General features: G+C 33.8%; 3 protein-coding genes and 1 non-coding gene across 4 annotated transcripts; 3 read left to right on the forward strand and 1 right to left on the reverse strand.

Moving 5' to 3' along the window:
* Nucleotides 1-3927: 3927 nt before the first annotated feature.
* Nucleotides 3928-4001, forward strand: TRNAV-AAC (transfer RNA valine (anticodon AAC)). Its single transcript has one exon. It is a non-coding gene; the product is annotated as a tRNA-Val (tRNA).
* Nucleotides 4002-4281: 280 nt separating this feature from the next.
* On the forward strand, nt 4282-7234 carry LOC104109280 (protein TUNICAMYCIN INDUCED 1). Its single transcript, XM_009618525.4, has 3 exons — nt 4282-4567; nt 5140-5475; nt 6242-7234. The coding sequence occupies exons 1-3, from the start codon at nt 4439-4441 to the stop codon at nt 7055-7057; spliced, it is 1281 nt and encodes a 426-aa protein (XP_009616820.1). The 5' UTR covers nt 4282-4438; the 3' UTR covers nt 7058-7234.
* A 109-nt stretch (nt 7235-7343) lies between these two features.
* Nucleotides 7344-10050, reverse strand: LOC104109279 (malate dehydrogenase, glyoxysomal). The gene is made up of 9 exons (XM_009618524.4): nt 9752-10050; nt 9095-9310; nt 8695-9009; nt 8333-8422; nt 8146-8229; nt 8025-8060; nt 7841-7930; nt 7648-7742; nt 7344-7571 (listed from the first exon to the last, which is right to left on the reverse strand). Exons 1-9 carry the CDS (start codon nt 9824-9826, stop codon nt 7499-7501), a joined length of 1074 nt encoding a protein of 357 aa, XP_009616819.1. The 5' UTR covers nt 9827-10050; the 3' UTR covers nt 7344-7498.
* A 4991-nt stretch (nt 10051-15041) lies between these two features.
* On the forward strand, nt 15042-18500 carry LOC104109278 (receptor-like protein kinase 7). Its single transcript, XM_009618523.4, has 2 exons — nt 15042-17804; nt 17900-18500. Exons 1-2 carry the CDS (start codon nt 15239-15241, stop codon nt 18292-18294), a joined length of 2961 nt encoding a protein of 986 aa, XP_009616818.1. The 5' UTR covers nt 15042-15238; the 3' UTR covers nt 18295-18500.
* Nucleotides 18501-18562: the final 62 nt, after the last annotated feature.

Consider the following 18562-nt stretch of genomic DNA (forward strand, 5'->3'; position numbering starts at 1 on the left):
AATATAATCTTGATACAAATTAACAACTTTATGTAAAAAGATAGTATTGATAACTTAAATATAAATTTTATACAATAATTCATATATTATACAATTATTTTTCAACTTTCATACAACATTCAAATAAAAATATATATATATAACTACAACAGAATATAATTTACATAGAATTATAATACAACTTTACTACAATTTTGTAAGTATATTGTATGTCATGTGTTCTTCTTCTTCGAGTTTTAATCTGAAATTCAGCCAAAATCAAGTCTAATCTTCACCAAACATCCTCAAAATTGAGATATAAATTCCAAACAATATTCCCAATTGTTTGCCACAACACCCAATCCAAACAAATAATAATTTTTGAAAATTCAAATTTGAATTCAAAACTTCAAAGCTTTTTAATGGCCGCCAATGGTGGAGAGCCAAACACCTTCAAAATTTATTGATTGACAATTTGAATTTGAACATCAATTGTGCAACATGAAAGAAAATTGCTAAGTTAAAACTCTATAGTAAAACAATTGAAATCCATTGATGAATTTCATTAAAAATATATATAACATGAAAGGATAAAAAATAAAGAACATCAGAGGGAGAAAAAATGGGAAAAGAACAGAGAATGAGAGATCGAGAGACAGAGCAGGAGAGAGAGATGGAGAGAGAGAGAGAGAGAGAGAGAGAGAGAGAGAGAGAGAGAGCGGGAGGGAGAGAGAACAATGATGGAAAATAACTGATTTCTTATTCAATTCCCAATATAAAGGGATACTCATTTAAAACTAATTTGTATATAATTGATAAATTATATATGGCCATGTAATTAAGTTAAAACTTGATTAGGAAGGGTAATAAAGTTTCATATGTAGTATAGGAAGGTAAAAATCCCATTTTGCATTTACACGTGAGGGGCTCATTTTTAAGAAACAAAAATATCTTTCCTTTCTAATTTTTACCAAGATATATAATATGAGTAAAAATCTATATATTATTAAAAGGAGATAAAAAAATTATTTCCTCAAGCCAAGCGGCAGCCTAGAAAAAAGCCACATGGCATAAGTAGTTAATAATTAGTTATTGGTTATTGTTTTTGAATTTAAATATCTATAAAATAATAAAATAAAATATTTTATAATAAAAACCAAAAATTAAAAAAAACATTGTCCATTCAAATTGGAAAGACGTTTCAAGTTGGAGTTTTTAAATTATTTTAAAATAAAAAACTAAAATTACAAAAAATAAAAAAATAAAATAAAAAACAAAATTACAAAAAATAAAAAACTTCCAATTTAAAATTTATTTGTTTTTTAATAATTTTTATTTTATTTTAAAAAATAAAAAGTTTATTTATTCAAAAAATATTATTGAAAATAATAGAATAAAATAAAAAATTAAAAAATATGTATCTCCTATTATATTATAAAAATAAAGTATCATACAAAAATATAAATTAATTAATATGCTAATAAAATTTTCTATTAACAATGCAATAATACTAAATATTGGATAATATAATAAAGAAAAATACAGAATAAAAAAGTTATTCGATGCCTTTAACTCTCATTAATTTAATAGAGATTTTATTCATTAAATTTTAGATAATATTATTGAGAACAATAGGATAAAATTTAAAATAAAAAAAATATTTCAAGAGTAATAAAATATATATATCTTCTATTATATTATTAAAAAAAAATAGTAGACAAAAATATTAAACAAAGTAATATGCTAATAAAAGTTTCTATTAACAATGCAATAATACTAAATATTTGATAATATAATAAATAAAAATACATAACAAAAATATTATTCAATTACTATACAACTCTCTTTAATTTAATAGAGATTTTATTCATTAAAATTCAGATAATATCATTAAGAATAATATGATAAAATTTAAATTAAAAAAATATTTCAAACGTAATAAAATATATATGTTCTATTATATTACAAAAAGAAAGAGGTAGATAAAAAATTTAATTAATATTTTTTAATATTGACCGAGCATCGAACGATACGACTAGTAGTATTTGATAAAAAAATTATAGGGTAAAAAGTGAGGCCCGTAAAGTTGGGGGCCTAAAGCTTGGGCTCGAGTGGCTTTACCCAAAAGCCGGCCCTGTAGCATCTTTGCCAAGTACCAATTTATATTTGCGGTAAAATTTTCTTAATAATAAGACTTTAAGTAAATAACATAAAATTTCTTTCACTGCAACAAATTTACCTTATCAATATATTAAAGTTAAACTTATTTTCTTTTTCACGTAGATAGTAAGGAAAAATTATTTAGATTGCGGTGATTAGGCTCAGTGTCCTGTGCAGCACGATTACTCAATGTCGAAAATCATGTCGGCTTTGTGTTAGTTGGTTTATCGTTTATCTGTTCATAAATTATTAGTTTTGCTCATCTTAATCTTGCAAAATAAAAGGAAAAGAAAACATACACATGAGTGCGCAAACATGTACCAGAGTTATTTGGGCTTTCATGGGCCACGTGCGATGAATCTAGTCCAGAGTTTTTGTGCGAAATGTATTTTTCAGCCTTATTGTTAGTCTCGGGCCTCTAGTGGATTTTCATGGGGGAGTATACTACTAATAGCCATTTTTAGGACTGCTATACAGGGTGTGTAGCAAATACTTATTTTGTCCTAAAAATTTGAACTAAAAATAATTTCAGAACTTTGTATCGTAAAAAATTAGACTGAAAAATAGAATTTCAGGACACACTGATTAATTTCTAAATAGCAGCCATTTATAATGACACTTCCTAATCTTTCTGTCTTTCATATTCTTACCTGCGTCCAATTTATTTTTTATTTGGAATTCTCATAATTAAAAATAGGGATGGAAATGGGGCGGGGCGAGGCTGATTTGATCTTATGCGGGACAGGGTAGGTTTGATCTTTTGCGAGGTGAGGCGGGTGCGGGCGGGTTGAAACTGATTTTTCATAATCTAATGCAGGACGGGGCGGTTGCGGATTTCATTGCGGTTTCTTGCGGGTTTACTCTATGAAAATCACTATGAACCGTACAAATAAGGCAAAAAATAGTGAAGAAAATTCTCCGTGACATTGATACTTTTCTGCACTAAATTTATAGGTGATTGAATCAACTTTAATATTCATTTGTCTTTGTTTTTGGGTATTATATGGTGGCCCACAAGAGGGGAGATCTGTATTATGTCCTTAAAAAGGTTCTTTTAATTATATATATGGTCTTTTTCATAAAATATTAGTAAATAAATATAGAAAATTCTTGTGAGGTCATTTTCTTATATTTAAATAGTAACTGTTAGGAGATAATTCATACTAAAAACGGAGAAAAGAAAAATACTATAATATCAAGTAGAAAGTATATGTTCACATATATGAGCTTTCATATTATATATTATAAACTAGTTATAAAAAAATTATGGTGCATATTTGCTATACGGAAATTTATCAAGTACAAGTTAATACGTAAATTTAGATGTATTATATGTTGATGTTACAATTACAACGCTTTTATTTTCTAGCTTTTATGCATTTCAATTAAGTTATATTTTTTATTAAAATTTCTGAAAATAGAAATATAATAGTTGGATCCGTATGAGGGATTTAAGAAACTGAAAAAAAAAAAATAAGATATTAAACTTGTGCTTTTTCAGCAAAAATAACAAATGAGAAAAAAAAAAGTTGTAGGTCAGGTTTTTGTGGGGTAGGTTGAAAATAGAAAAAACTGCTATGCGGTGCGGGACGGGTTGAAATTTTGCGGGTTAAGCTCAAACCCACCCCGCCCAGCCCCATTGCCATTCCTAATTGAAATGTAGCAAACAATAAAGTGGAAAAAAATTTCTAAAATCACATCACATCACAGACTAAATAATCAGCAATTAAAGTCTGGTGTTGCGCATCTTATTGGCATAATTAAAATAAAGTACCCAAATGAACAAATGGTTTCGTGGTGTAGTTGGTTATCACGTCAGTCTAACACACTGAAGGTCTCCGGTTCGAGTCCGGGCGAAGCCACCATAATTTTTTTCTTTTTATTCCCCAATCAAAGGGGTCCCTGGAACGGCGTCGTGTGGTTTCGAATTATTTTATCCTCTGTAATAATTAATGCGAGGAACACGGATAAAAGGTCCCACCACCTGAATTAGCCGTAGCTACTAAAAAAGCCACGTCATTTAACCCAATTATCTCAACCTTCCGCATAAGCTCCTCGCTTCTCATTGGTCCAATCGTTCCACGTCATCACTCTCTCGAATTCTCCACCACAAATACCAAACCAAATCCACTTTTTCATTCTAAATTTTAGAAAAACCGAAAAAGGAGAAAGAAAAAAGAAAAAGAAAAGAAGAATCCAATTCTTAAGCATTACTTGAGATTTGAGAATTTCCAATTTCGTAGCATCTTCAATCAATTCTCTTCTTCCAGTTTTCCTTTCGAATTTCTAAATCTACTCAATGGATTTGAGGGGACCATCGCTTTATTTTTTGCTCATATTTCTGCTTGGGATCGCTGTTCGGTTTTCTCCCTCTGGAGCTTCAATCTCTAGCAAAGATGTCAACCCTCCATACCCTAAAGCTATTTCTGTAAGTTCATACCCTCTTTTATTTTCAATTAATCAATCAATTTGCATAAATAACCTGAATCTTCCTGTAATCATATCTCAAATACGAGAGACAAACTTGATTTTGTAATTTAAGATTTTTCGGGTCTCGTTAATGTTACCCGCCGACCCAATTAGTTTAGAATTGAATTGAGCCGATGGTTTATTTAATTATTCATTACATCTTTCTTTTTCTTTTTTTTCCTAAAATATAAATTTCGATAATACCTGAATCTTCCATCTCCAGTTATAACTTATAATCGTATCACAGATAATGAGAGGCAAAATTAATGTTAAAAATTTAAGCTTTTGTGGATCTCAATGTTATATTAACATCAATTAGGTCTCTAAAGTTTTTAATTTGCAGAAATACATCGTTGTTAGTTTTGGTTTCTTAGACTGATTGAGCTGGCATTGCAACACTCCTAATTCTTCTACTACATTAGCAATGCAAAAACACAGATATTTACATGCGAAATCCGGTTCTAGGGTTTGTTTTCTTATTAAAGTTTGAATTTTTTTTTAATGGAGTTTTGTTTTTTCTTCGTTTTCTAGGACCTGAAGGAGTCAATTGTTAAGGGATTAGGTTTCCAAGATGAGGATTTCAAGATATCCGGGTTTGATTTGAGGGACGCCCTTGTGGGTAGGTCAGTGTCTTACGAATTTGATGTTGAGATTGATAATAAAGTTATTCCCTTGAAGCTTTTGGAGGATGTGAATAGATGGGAGTTCGTAGATTTGCCTATTTTCCGGGTAGAGCGAGGTGAAGAAAATGGGTTGGTGGAGAGGCGGAGATTGGAGAATCAGGTGCCTGTTTTGGCGCCTTTTACTTTGGCAGGTCCGATGGAGCTTTGGATCCAAGATGCCAAGGACATGAGAATTTCGCTACCAGTAAGTGAAACCTTGACGTAAATTTTGTATAATACTGTACATTGTGCTAGAAATTTTTTGAAGTTAGCTTTTTATTTGATCTATTCACCAACAGTTTTGCTTGTTTATAGTAGGTACCCTTTAGAGAATTGTTGAACATTTCCCTTTTCTTCTATGCTTTCTTTGTCATTTGTTTTGTTATGTGCTTAATACCTAAGGATGCATGGAATTCCGATGAATGTTTAGTTTTCTAGGGGCTCTCTTGTCTGGTTCCCTTTCTTCTGCAATTTACCTAGGAACAAATAAATATAAATGAGCCTCTGTTGCTAAAATAGTAATGAAATGCCCCTGCATTCAGCTTGTATGTTTCTCCGAATTATGCTGGAAAGAAGTCCCTGCTTTGAAAGTATAGGCTTCTATTTTTCCATGTTAAATGGTGTCCTCTGCTCTTATTGATAAGCGTTGATAATTTTGTGGACTTTGGTCTGTTGCACACTTAATTGAATGAATAACTGGATTACTCTCTTGTTGGTGGATTTAGTTGGAATTATCTTGAGTGCATTAGGTTGATGGTAGTAGGTTTGTATTTGGAAATCTGATTCCTTTGAAGTTGGTGGATGTAGCTGCATAATCTAAAGTGCACTTACATTGGCTTTGCTAGGGATGCAGACTCATTATTTTTGATATGGTGTTTGTCTTTCAGTTGGTTGTTTGCATTAATTATTTTTCTTGCCAATTTTTATTTGACTAATCTGCTTTGCTTCTCTTGTTGGTAATTAATATGCAGCATGATGTGGATGCCGGGGAGCTGAGGAAAGTGATCTTAGCCGATGGTGCTGTTGTTACAGTCAAAGGTGCCAGATCTGTTAGCCTGCGCCATCCAATAGAGCTTCCACTGCCCTTCAACAGAACGACAAATGGATTTGCCTCTGGTCTGTTGGCATTGGCTGAATATTTACGTCAAGCTTCTCTAACTGAAGGGGGACCTCTCCTCTCTCTTCGAATTGTTGGTCCTACATCTCTTACATCCCCTACCTCACAATCTTCCCCTTCTGCAAACAAACTTAAGATTAAACGGCTTGCACCTGGTCTTGTTGAGTTGTCATCAGTATCAAAAATGAAAGCCATCTCCACCATCGATCTCCAGGGAGAAACCACTGCGATCCTTACACCCCATCAATATACTACATTGTGGCCTGTCACATCTGTCAATGGTTCAAACTCAAACTTGCTTGGTTTTGAGGCCTTGCTTACTAATGTACTGGGCCCTAAAGCAAGTCAAAAGGGTTCTTTCAAATTGCTGAAGGCAGATGTATCAGCCCAGACTTTCGTGAAGATTGGTTTTGGAGTCGAGAAGAAGTTGAAGGAAGGAGATGGATTCAATTGGGAGGGTTATCCAGAGTGGAGAACTAAGCCTGAATCGGTGAGGATGCATTTTGAAGTTCTGGCAAAGGTAGATGGGGACAAAGTTGTGCCAGAGAGAGTCGTGCAGGTTGATCCGATAACTATAGAGGATACAGTGGCACCAAGTGTGCTCATGGGCAATGTCTCCATGTCAAAAACTCCAATCATTTACCCACCTCCAAATCCATTCACCTTGTAAACTCTTTAGACGGGTGAGGTTTGTGTTGAGCAATATTGTGTAGATAAAATTACCCGTTTTCTTTTGTCCTCTCTTTTCGTAGCAATTACATACATCAGGTGGGAAGAGGCCTGACTTTGTAAGAATTTATCAAAGAAGTATCAGGAATATATGCCAGATCTTTTTGGTACTGTGCAATTTTTTTAGTTTCTTTTGACGTTTGCTTTCTTTAAGGTTAGTGATTTAACGTGGCAAAGGTTTTCATTGAGCGAAGAACAGAAGAGTTTGGTTTTGTTAAACAAAAGTGTAGCAAGAACATAAAGCTTCCATTTCGAATAATATTCGTTTCAGAGCGAGAAGACTGAGACACTATTTATCAGCATAGTACTTGACATACAACCATCTCGTTTCTAATATTTACCAGACAACCAGAAAATGTATTACTGAATTTGAAACTTAATACTAATTCCTGATGAAGGAAACTCCTTTCTGAATGCTCTCAGCAAGCTCTTGCTTGGCCTTCTCCAGTCCAATCCTGTTAGAAATTACTTAGTTAGAGAACTAACTTATCTAATACCCAGAAAATTGCAGGTCAAGCATCGCGTTCTTACCTCTCATACTCGTTTAGGGGACCAAGTTGATAGACTTCTTCAGCTCCAGTACGACCAAGTCGCACTTTGGAGGCAAAGAATGGGAGTTCTGTAACCTGTGTCAAAATTGTTATTGGCCAGTCAGGGAAATTTGACAGAAAAAGAAAACAAGTTGTTAGGACTTTTGCCCCTGGAAATAAGTTTGAGAAAGTACCTGAGAAGCTACAAAAGCACAGGCCACCACACCGGCATCTCCTCTTAAGCCCTTGAGGCAAGCATCTGCAAATTTTACAGCTGCATATGCCTATAGGAATCGCATTAGATTCAGTTCTACTCAATATGCATATATGCAATGTTCAGAAAGCATTAATTAAAATATTTCAAGGAGTAATTCTAACCATAGATAAAGTTGCAGATCCAGCCCCTTTTTTGGCCTGCAAAGATAAAAATTCAATCACAGTTCTGTTCTGCTGCAAGAAACTATCAGTATATGCTGAATTGCAAGTAGTGCACGCGTACCTCAACAACTTCTGTCCCTCCATCTTGAATGCGCTTAGTCAAATATTCTGTTTCCTCTTGTGTGAAGGAGCAAGGAGGCTTGACCTACAATGCATTACAAAGTTCAAAATATATCAGTATCAGAGGAAATTTCAGCCTGCAAGAAAGTTTCTCTTTGTATCTCTGCTAAAGTATAATTTTGTTAGACCTGTGAGAGAAGAGGCAAAATTGTCACCCCGGCATGACCTCCAACAACAGGAACATCTACTTCCCTAGGATCTAGTCCCAAAACTTCTGCCTGTAAAGACCTCAATCACATATTAATAAAGGAAAAGACAAGAAAAAGAAAGGTCTAGTAGTTAGTGGATGGAGCCACAAAAACAGTGACAGAAGTGTCTGATGAAATTCCATAAGCTCGAAAATCTATCAAAAAACAAAGCTGAGATTCTTGAGAGGGGTTAGAATTATTTGCAGTTAGCTGATACAGAGGACACTAAGAAATAAACAGCGAAAATCGAGCTAAGATATTGCAGAACAATTTTAAAAAGTAGTATATTGGGAAACACTTACCACAAAAGTATTGGCTCTCACAACATCTAGTGAGGTAACTCCAAGAAGCTTCTTTGGATCATAAGTACCTGCTTTCTTGAAAACTTCAGCTGCAATAGGAACTGTGGAATTCACCGGATTACTAATCAAATTAACAATAGCATTAGGACAGCACTTTGCAATTCCTTCACAGAGAGTCCTCACAATCCCAGCATTAATCTTGAAAAGATCATCTCTTGTCATTCCTGGTTTTCTTGGAATACCAGCAGGTATGATCACTAGGTCCATTCCTGTAAGTGCAGCCTCAAGCTGACTTTGCCCTAGAAAACCCCTCACCTAAAATAATGCACAAAGTAAGAAAATTATTCTTCAAATTTATCTTCTGCAACTAAATTGTAGATTTTGTTGACAAGAAACTCACAACAGCACCGGTGTCCATGTGGCTAATATCAGCAGTAACACCAGGAGCATTAACAACATCATAGAGATGAAGAACTGAGACTAAAGGGTTCATCTTCATCAACATTGCAAGTGGTTGGCCAATACCTCCAGCAGCACCCAATATAGCAACCTTAAATCCAGGTGCCCCACCTTTTGCTCTGCAGTTTGATCTTTCCAAAACAGATCCCTCTGCCATCTTTATGAATTATGTGTATGGTAAAACCAACAGTTAAGTATCAATATTTTGTTCAAGTTAGTTACTAACAAATAGTCAAGTTTCAACCAATGAGGGCGTCATCCAACATCGCTTAGCAAAAAATTTCGTTATATATATTTCTAGAAGATAATTAGTATATATACAAATAGGCCTACTCTATTTACACTGCTCGAAAATAATACAAAATAAACGTTAATTTGAGACAGGAAGTAAAGCCTTATAACCAACCTAGTCTTAGACTCAAACCTACAGCTACAAGTTGAATTGTGACAATAGACCGAGATCACTTGTGTAAAATTGGGTACGCTGCAGGTGTTAACCATAATATTTCAAGAATTCACAATCTATTAAAATTAAAGTTCATTCAACTGAAACTCCAAGACTGAAAAATGAATAGCAGCAAGTAGAAAATGAAGAGACCTGGAGATTTGGGGGATTGAGATGAGCTGAAATTCTGGCAATGCGTTGGTGAACTTCTGAACCTGATGGCTGCATCTTCTGAGAATTGTGTGTCTTTGTGTTTCTAATTTAGGAAGTAAAGGTAGTGATATTTCAATTCTTTTTTTAAAAGATTGCTTGTGGATAAAACGACAATAATATAAGGTGATGCTTATTTTGGAAGTTCAGGACTGTTTTTTTCTTTTCTTCAGAATTTTTTGTGGAAAAGAATTTTCTGAAGAGTTATCCTATACTCTAACGTTTGTGGCTCACTGAAATCTGTTTCCCCCCCCCCTTTAACTTGAAGCTATAATTTCTTTGGCTCTTAGCACACCTGGCTAACTCATATAGTTATTTTCTGGGGAAGTTATCATTGATTATTAGGTTGCAACTCATATCCTTTCATTGTTAACGAGTTAGATGAATTTTGACCGAAATGCTTTTTAGGCATTTTTTACTGGTTTATTTAGTTGGGCTGCAGGAAAATGGGCCTATATTCTGTAAAAGTTCAACTGAATGCCAAGACCAAAAAGGCCCCAGAGGGAAATAGGTCCACCAATTCCCGAGTACTTCATATTAGATCTCTTTTTAGTTTTCACGTTTGTGATCAGTCAACAGGTAACTTACAATTATGTGATTTAGTAAAATTCTGCGAATCTTCAGTTTTTCCACAATTATATTGCAGCATAAAACTCTCATATGAATCTTCTATTGCGGAGAGTTCATCATTAACAACGTGTAACATTGATAATGTTCTTGAAAAGTTGTAGTTGCCCAAATTCGAAAGACTAGAAAAAATGTTTTCCTTGTTTAACCCAAAAATAGATTTCTCGGTCAACAACTAATATTAGGAAAAAATCAGGTTACTGATAACCAAAATTACTTCTCTTTCTTGGTAATTCAAAGAATAGAAAAAATAATGGAAATAATAGGCAAAGAAAGAAAGCTTAATGTAGATCACTAATCTTTCCCAGAATTGCGGTTTGCGCACTTTCAATAAAGTAAAAGACTAATTGCGTATATTAATAAATATTCAGATGTCTCTACAAATGAGGAACGGGTCCTTATATAAGGATATACAATTATAACGATTTTCCTACTTAATTCTAGCTCGTTAATGGCATTAATTGCCTTGATTGCCCATTATCATATTTAATTGTAACGGTTACAATAATAACTGAGGATTTTCGATAATCAAGATCAATGCCGATTTTCCTTCCTTATTTATAATAGATTCATGAATCTTCCCCTTTTATGGTCTTCATTCATCTCGTGTCTATTTCTTCTTTTCCAGCTGTCATGGCCGATACCTCTTCTGATAAAACACAAGGGGTGTTTTATTCTTGCCTCTTCATTTTCTTTTATTGACTCAACTGAAAATGCCATTTGTCATCTCGCTGATAGTCCATGTGCCATGTCTTTTTTCCACCAATATACTCTTGGAAGAAAAGAAACATTTTAAGTGAAGCTTGGAAGTGAAAGAAAGTAAAATTATTTGGCTTCTCTAAATGAGGATTATATTTTTCCTTTTAGCAAAGGTAAATACTAGGGGAGTTAATATCGATCCAACAAAGAGGCAACTTTATGCAGATAATAATATGTATAATTTTTTGATTGCATTGTTGCTGTAAGACATGCATTTTGCGTGCATTCTTTAACTCCAATCATCACCAATCGAATCTTCAAGAAACGGTAAATATTCTCTAATGTATTTCGTGGATTTCTCGGTTATAAAAAGAAAATATGTGCGAGGAATATCCAAATTTTTATTTTATAAGGACGAGTCTTATAACGTACTAAATCCTACACTGTAAATCTTACTTACCTCAAACTTCAGATGGACTAAACCGCTAAATACCATGTTGATGTATTTTGTTCCAATGGTTAGTATTATAAGGTGGCTCTAAATTTATTTCAAATGTCAAATGAGTCATTTTAATAAGGCTCAACTAACGCACACATGCACCGAGTCGTTTGATCTTAAGGAATAATGATCACTTTGTCTATCTATAACAAAGATTTTGATGCATCAAATACAACTTAAAAGTTAGTAAAAGTTATACTTTCTCGTGTCAACAACCACTTTTTCCAACTAAAATATAAGGTGTTGGGCAATAGTTTATTCATAGCAACCGCTTACTTTTGTCCCTTAATAATAAGTCAATTATGATGTGTTACGTCTAAACCAAACACTCACTACTATTCATTATTTTTCCTCTTTTTTGTTGGTGTACTCTTTCCCACATCATTAATGATAGAATAGAAACGATTCGATTAGATAACAGTGATTAAAAAAAATTGATTCGAATTCGTGACACAACAATTTAAGTTGTGTTCGATATCTTGGCCAGATTGTTCTTTAAGAACACATTTTTTGTGTCCAGTTTTTGGATAAATATACAAATCTCTTTCGCCATCCCTCTCTGCCCTTGCTTCTTTAATTTGCTTTTAGGGAGAGTAAGATCACTATCAGGTGGATGCGTAGACGCAAAATATTCATCTTATGATGATAAATCTGATAATATCAGTAAAGCATCCGATTCCCGTTTCTTATTTCTATATTCTACTGACTACTTCGGTTTTATTAATTGTGTCAGATTTAAAGAAATTAATACCCCGGGAAAGAACATAAGCAGTTTTTTTTTTTTAAAAAAAAAAAAATAGTACTAGCTTGCTATTGAATTTCAGATCAATAATTTACTCTTTATTCAATTAATTTAAAAAAACCACTTGCCACAAGTTTGTTTATAACTGTAGAAGTTTCATCTATCGTTGTCCCTTTTTGTCCAAATTAAAGAAGCACAATTTTGATAAAATTATGACCTGAAAATCTTCGGATGACATGAACAGAATATTGACTAGTGTCAATTGGATTATCAAGAGATTATAGATTAAAACCATAAGACAAAATGTGTCGTTTATGAATAGTGGTTATGCACTTATGCGTATATTCACCGGGTTCAGCTCTAGACATTTACCACATACTGACATACACTAATAGCATATTCGGCCAAAAAATTAGTTTATTTTGAGAAGTGTTTTTTGTCAAAAGCGTTTTTTTCAAAAGTACTTCTGGTTAAAAGCAGTTTGTGTTTGGCTAATTAATTTGAAAAATACTTCTTAGCAGCAATTTTTATTGGACCAAACTTTTAAAAAGTGCTTCTAAGTGTATTTTTCTCAAAAGTAGGAGTGTACAAACCGAACCGAAAAACCGCACCAAACCGAAAAGCCAAACCAAACCGATTAAAAAAACTCGACTTGGTTTGGGTTGATTTGATTTGGTATTGAGTAAAAAACTCGAACCAACCCGACATATAAATATATACTTTTTATATATACTTTTAAGATTTTTTATAAAATTTTCTTTAAATAATGTCTAAAAATATTTGAAATTCTCTTGCGGGATATAAATTTTAATAGAATGTGAAGTGCATATTTATTGACCTTAAATAATGATTGTATGATCACTTTCTTATCAAGTGTTACTGAAATGTGTCTATCTCTTTGTTCTCCCATATTCATATCATAGGTTAAGATCTATTAAATTCTTATATCTTTTTCGAATGTGAAGTGATTATTAATATTTAGGTATCATATTGATTTTTATGTTTAATTACTAAAGTCAGTTAACCCGAAAGTGTATATCAACGAAAAATTATTGTGAGACGACTAAAAAATAACTATTATGTGTTACTAATAGAATTCTACCATAAGAATATTTTAGTCGATAATATGTTTGTCAATTTTTTATATTTTTACTAAATATATATTTACTTTATTTAACAAAGTAAGATTGAAACAATATGTACGTAACAAAAAACCCGAAAATCCGACAAAACCGAACCAATCCAAACCGATATAGTTGGTTTGGTTTGGTTTGATTTTGATAAAAACCGAACTAACTCGGTCCATGTACACCCCTACTCAAAAGTGATTCTCAAAAAAGTGCTTCCGGGAAGAAACTATTTTTTTCTGCTTCTTCAACACTGCTTCTGCTTCTACTCAAAAGCACTTTTTTCCCTTCCAAAAGCTTGACCAAACACTTCAATTTTAAAATAAAAAGCACTTAAGCTTGGCCAAACATGCTATAAATATGCATTTGTTGTCATAATTATATATATTTCGTTCTCGTTAATTTAAAATTCTGAATTAGACTTGAAAAAAAAAAAAACAGATTTTGATAACCAACAAGAGTTTGAGCTGCATGCACTTTAATTTGCCAGGCTGCTGACTAGAGTAGTGACTAAATAAATTTGTAGAAACAAATAATGAGGGGAAAAGGTAGGAAATCATTAGTCAGTTTTCACGGAGAATTTCCATTTACCTAAGTCCAAAAAGAAAGTTAGCAAAAGTCATACAATAGCAAAAAATTTCAAACAAACGAAAAGTCTTAGCGAAAAGAAATGCCAACAGCTAAAGAAGCCGTGCGACGATTGATTTGTAGCTGCATCTTTTAATTTTTCTCAAATATGGCAGCTTCTATTGCATGCATTGTCAACCTCGGCGGCCATTATTAGCTTTCACTGTCACTTTGTCCGTCTGTTTTTGCACTGATACTCTCCTTTAATTTCCAGCTCCATCACTACTAAAGGGGACAAGAAATTTTCCACAACTAATTATACGTAACAACATTATATTAGAAGAAAAGTTAATGTTTAATTGTACTTAGCCTCTTCATCTTCTAATTCCTACTTAATTCATGGGGTTATGCCATAATATGTTGTAAGTCTGTGGACAAGGAAACTGTTTGGTCTTAATATGTGAATGATCTCTCTTAATTAGTTATGCCATAACCCCTTCCCTATTTAAAGACAAGAATTCTAAATTATACTTTACGCTAAATTAATTTCTAGATCATATCTTTGGAAGCACACATATATAAATTGTAAGTGTTTCTATTGTACTCCGCTTGGATCATTCTTTTTAAATGAAAGTACTCCTTTACCCTAAATTCAGTTTCTTGGGAAAAAATTACACAAAAAGTTTTAAACTTTATTCATTCCCCGCCCCTCATATATCAATATAAAATTTTAAATAGTATATCTATAATTATATATTGATTAAAGCATACGAGTAAGTATTCGTTCTAACAAAATTATTTTTATACAAAAAATTTAAGTGTACTTCCTTTTTTTCTACCTAATATTTATTTTCCCATGATTTGACGTTGTTGATTATTCAAGTGAGAGTAATGAACGAAAAGGACGAATTAAAAGATTGAAATCAATTGGGTCAGTACAATATTTGACCAGCATATGTAAAATATCCAATCAATCTGCATGTGAATTTTTGCTAAGTGTGAATACAATGAAATGGAAACTTCCTCATGGCCACCCTCTTGAGAAAAAATTCTCATAGTTTTTCTCTTCTAATTTTTTTTTCCTGTGGATTTCATGTTCCTACAGACTAAACCAAACGTCAAATATAGCCTACCAAACTTTCTTCCTTATTCATCCTACCAGCCAAAAAATGCCAGCCGGTGCAAACTTTTTCCGGCCATGTCCATTTTTGTTACTCTGTTTTTTCATCTTGATTTCTCCTTCCCATCAACAAAATGAAATACAACTCCTTATGCAATTCAAATCGACCCTCAAAATATCACAAAGTTCACAACTTTTTGATACATGGACACCTGAAAATAGCATTTGCAACTTCACTGGAATTATCTGTAATTCTACCAGCCAATTGGTTAAAGAAATCTATCTTTCTGAACAGAACTTATCAGGGGTTGTCTCTTTTGATTCATTATGCTCTCTGAAATCACTAGAAAAGCTTTCCCTTGGTTCTAACTTCTTGTACGGTAGAGTCAGTGATCACTTGAAAAACTGCACAAAGTTGCAGTATTTGGATTTGGGTTACAATTCTTTTTCAGGGGAAGTTCCAAATTTGTCCTCTTTAACCCAATTGAAGTTCTTGAGTCTCAACAAAAGTGGATTTTCTGGTCCATTTCCTTGGACTTCACTTTCAAATCTTACTAGTCTAACTTTCTTGAGCTTAGGTGACAATTTATTTGACAAAAGTCCATTCCCTCTTGAAATTCTGAACCTTAATAAGTTATATTGGCTTTATCTTACTAATACTAGTATTGAAGGCCAAATTCCAGAAGGTATTGGAAATCTCACTCTGCTTGAAAATCTTGAGCTTTCATATAATTTCTTGTCAGGTAAAATCCCAGATGGAATAACAAAACTTACCAAACTTCACCAGCTTGAGCTTTATGCAAATGGACTCTCTGGAAAATTTCCAGTGGGATTTGGGAATCTCAGTAGTCTTGTCAATTTTGATGCTTCAACTAACAAACTTGAAGGTGATCTTTCAGAGCTCAAGTCTTCGTCTCTTCTTGAATCTTTGCAACTGTTTGAGAACCAGTTTTCCGGTGAGATTCCTATTGAATTTGGAGATTTCAAGTTTCTAACAGAATTGTCATTGTATACCAACAAGTTATCTGGTTCGCTTCCTCAAAAGATTGGATCATGGGCAGACTTTCTATACATTGATGTTTCAGAAAATTTGTTGACTGGTCCAATACCACCTGATATGTGCAAGAAAGGGAAAATGACTGATCTTTTACTGCTCCAGAACAAGTTCACTGGTGGGATACCTTCAAATTATGCTAACTGCTTGCCGTTGCAGCGTTTACGGGTTAGCAACAATTCACTTTCAGGAGTAGTCCCTAGTGGAATTTGGAGTTTGCCAGATTTACTCATCATTGATCTCAGATTGAATTTATTTGAAGGTCCAGTGACATCAAATATTGGTGAAGCTAATTCTTTAGCACAGTTGTTTCTTGCCAACAATCGGTTCAATGGTCAATTACCACAGAGAATATCAGAAGTTTCTTCATTAGTAGCCATCAATCTGAGCTCGAATCAGTTCTCTGGTGAAATTCCAGCAAAAATAGGTGAACTTAAGAAACTTAATAGTCTTCATTTAGAGTATAATTTGTTTACTGGAAATCTTCCAGATTCAATCGGATCATGTGTTTCTCTAAATGAAATTAATCTTGCTGGAAATTCGCTTTCTGGTGAAATTCCTGCAAGTCTTGGCTCTTTGCCAAACTTGAACTCTCTCAATATATCTGATAACATGCTCTCAGGTCGAATTCCAGTGACCCTTTCGTCGTTAAGATTAAGCCTTCTTGATTTGTCGAACAATAGGTTGAGTGGTAGCATACCGAATTCTTTATCAATAAAAGCTTTTAGTAATAGCTTTTTGGGAAATCCAGACCTTTGTAGTGAGAATTTCGGTAGTCTCAGGCCATGTTTATCAGATTCTCACACATCTAAAGATCACAGAACAGTCATATTGTGCTTGATAGCTGGTGTGGTTATTCTGGTTCTTTCACTTACATGTTTCGCATGTGTGAAGTTTAAGCACAATAACCAGGATATTCCTGTAAAGAGACTTGATTCTTGGGATATCAAACAGTTTCATGTATTGAGCTTTAGTGAAGATCAAGTTTTAAATGCATTGAAGCAAGAAAATTTGATTGGTAGAGGTGGTTCAGGGAATGTGTACAAAGTAGTCTTGAATTGTGGAAAACATTTAGCTGTGAAACACATTTTGAAATCTGTTTCTAGTGATGAGAAAAGTTACCGGAGCAGCTCAGCTATACTGGCAAAGGGGAATGGCAGATCAAAGGAGTATGATGCTGAGGTGACCACATTAAGCTCCATTAGGCATGTCAATGTTGTCAAATTGTATTGTAGCATCACAAGTGAGGACTCAAATCTGTTGGTTTACGAATACTTACCTAATGGAAGCTTATGGGACAAATTGCACACGTCACAGAAAGTCAAGATGGATTGGTTGGTGCGATATGACATTGCATTAGGTGCTGCTCGGGGGCTGGAGTATCTGCATCACGGGTATGACAGACCCGTTATGCACCGTGATGTCAAGTCTAGCAACATCTTGTTGGATGAAAAGATGAAGCCCAAAATTGCTGATTTTGGACTAGCTAAGGTTTTGCAGGTCAATGGTACTAAAGACTCTTCTCATGTTGTAGCTGGGACACATGGCTACATTGCTCCTGGTACATATTTTTCTCTTTTCATGTCATTTTTACCTGAAAACAATTTTTGGCAAGTTTTTAATTTTTGTTCTTTTCTTTATTGTTTGGGACAAAAGAGTATGCTTACACAACCAAGGTGACTGAGAAGAGTGATGTCTACAGCTTCGGGGTTGTACTAATGGAATTGGTGACTGGAAAGAAGCCGGTGGATGCAGAGGAGTACGGGGAGAACAATGACATAGTCCAGTGGGTATGTAGCAAGATAAGAAACAAAACTAGCATGATTGACTTGGTGGATTCAAGCATTTTGGAGGGCTTCAAGAAAGATGCTGTCGAAGTTCTTAGAATTGCAGTTCATTGCACAGCTAGAACGCCAGCACTAAGACCATCCATGAGGATGGTAGTTCATATGCTAGAAGAGGCCGAGCCTTGTAAGCTGACAAGTGTAGTTGTGAATTCACTGAATGTGGATGGCAGTAACAAGGAGTTGCAAACTAATGGCAAGAATTGATGCTAATATCATGAGTTTTGAGTTTTTGTTGAGAGAAGACGAATTGTGCTAAATGTTGAATTCTGTTGCGAGCTTGCAAAGAATGCTTACTGTACATATGAGACAATTGAAGAAAGAAACTGCCGGCTGTCAAAAGTTTTTCCAGTTAACATTAATAAAATCTGCTTCTGCATTAGCAAGTGGAAGTAATGTATTTCACAACCAAACTACTTAGAGAAACTGCGCAGTTAATTTTATTTTATATATGAATAGGCATGTTCTTAGCGGA

This window comes from Nicotiana tomentosiformis, chromosome 1 (assembly GCF_000390325.3).
Source record: "Nicotiana tomentosiformis chromosome 1, ASM39032v3, whole genome shotgun sequence".
Taxonomy (NCBI): domain Eukaryota; kingdom Viridiplantae; phylum Streptophyta; class Magnoliopsida; order Solanales; family Solanaceae; genus Nicotiana; species Nicotiana tomentosiformis.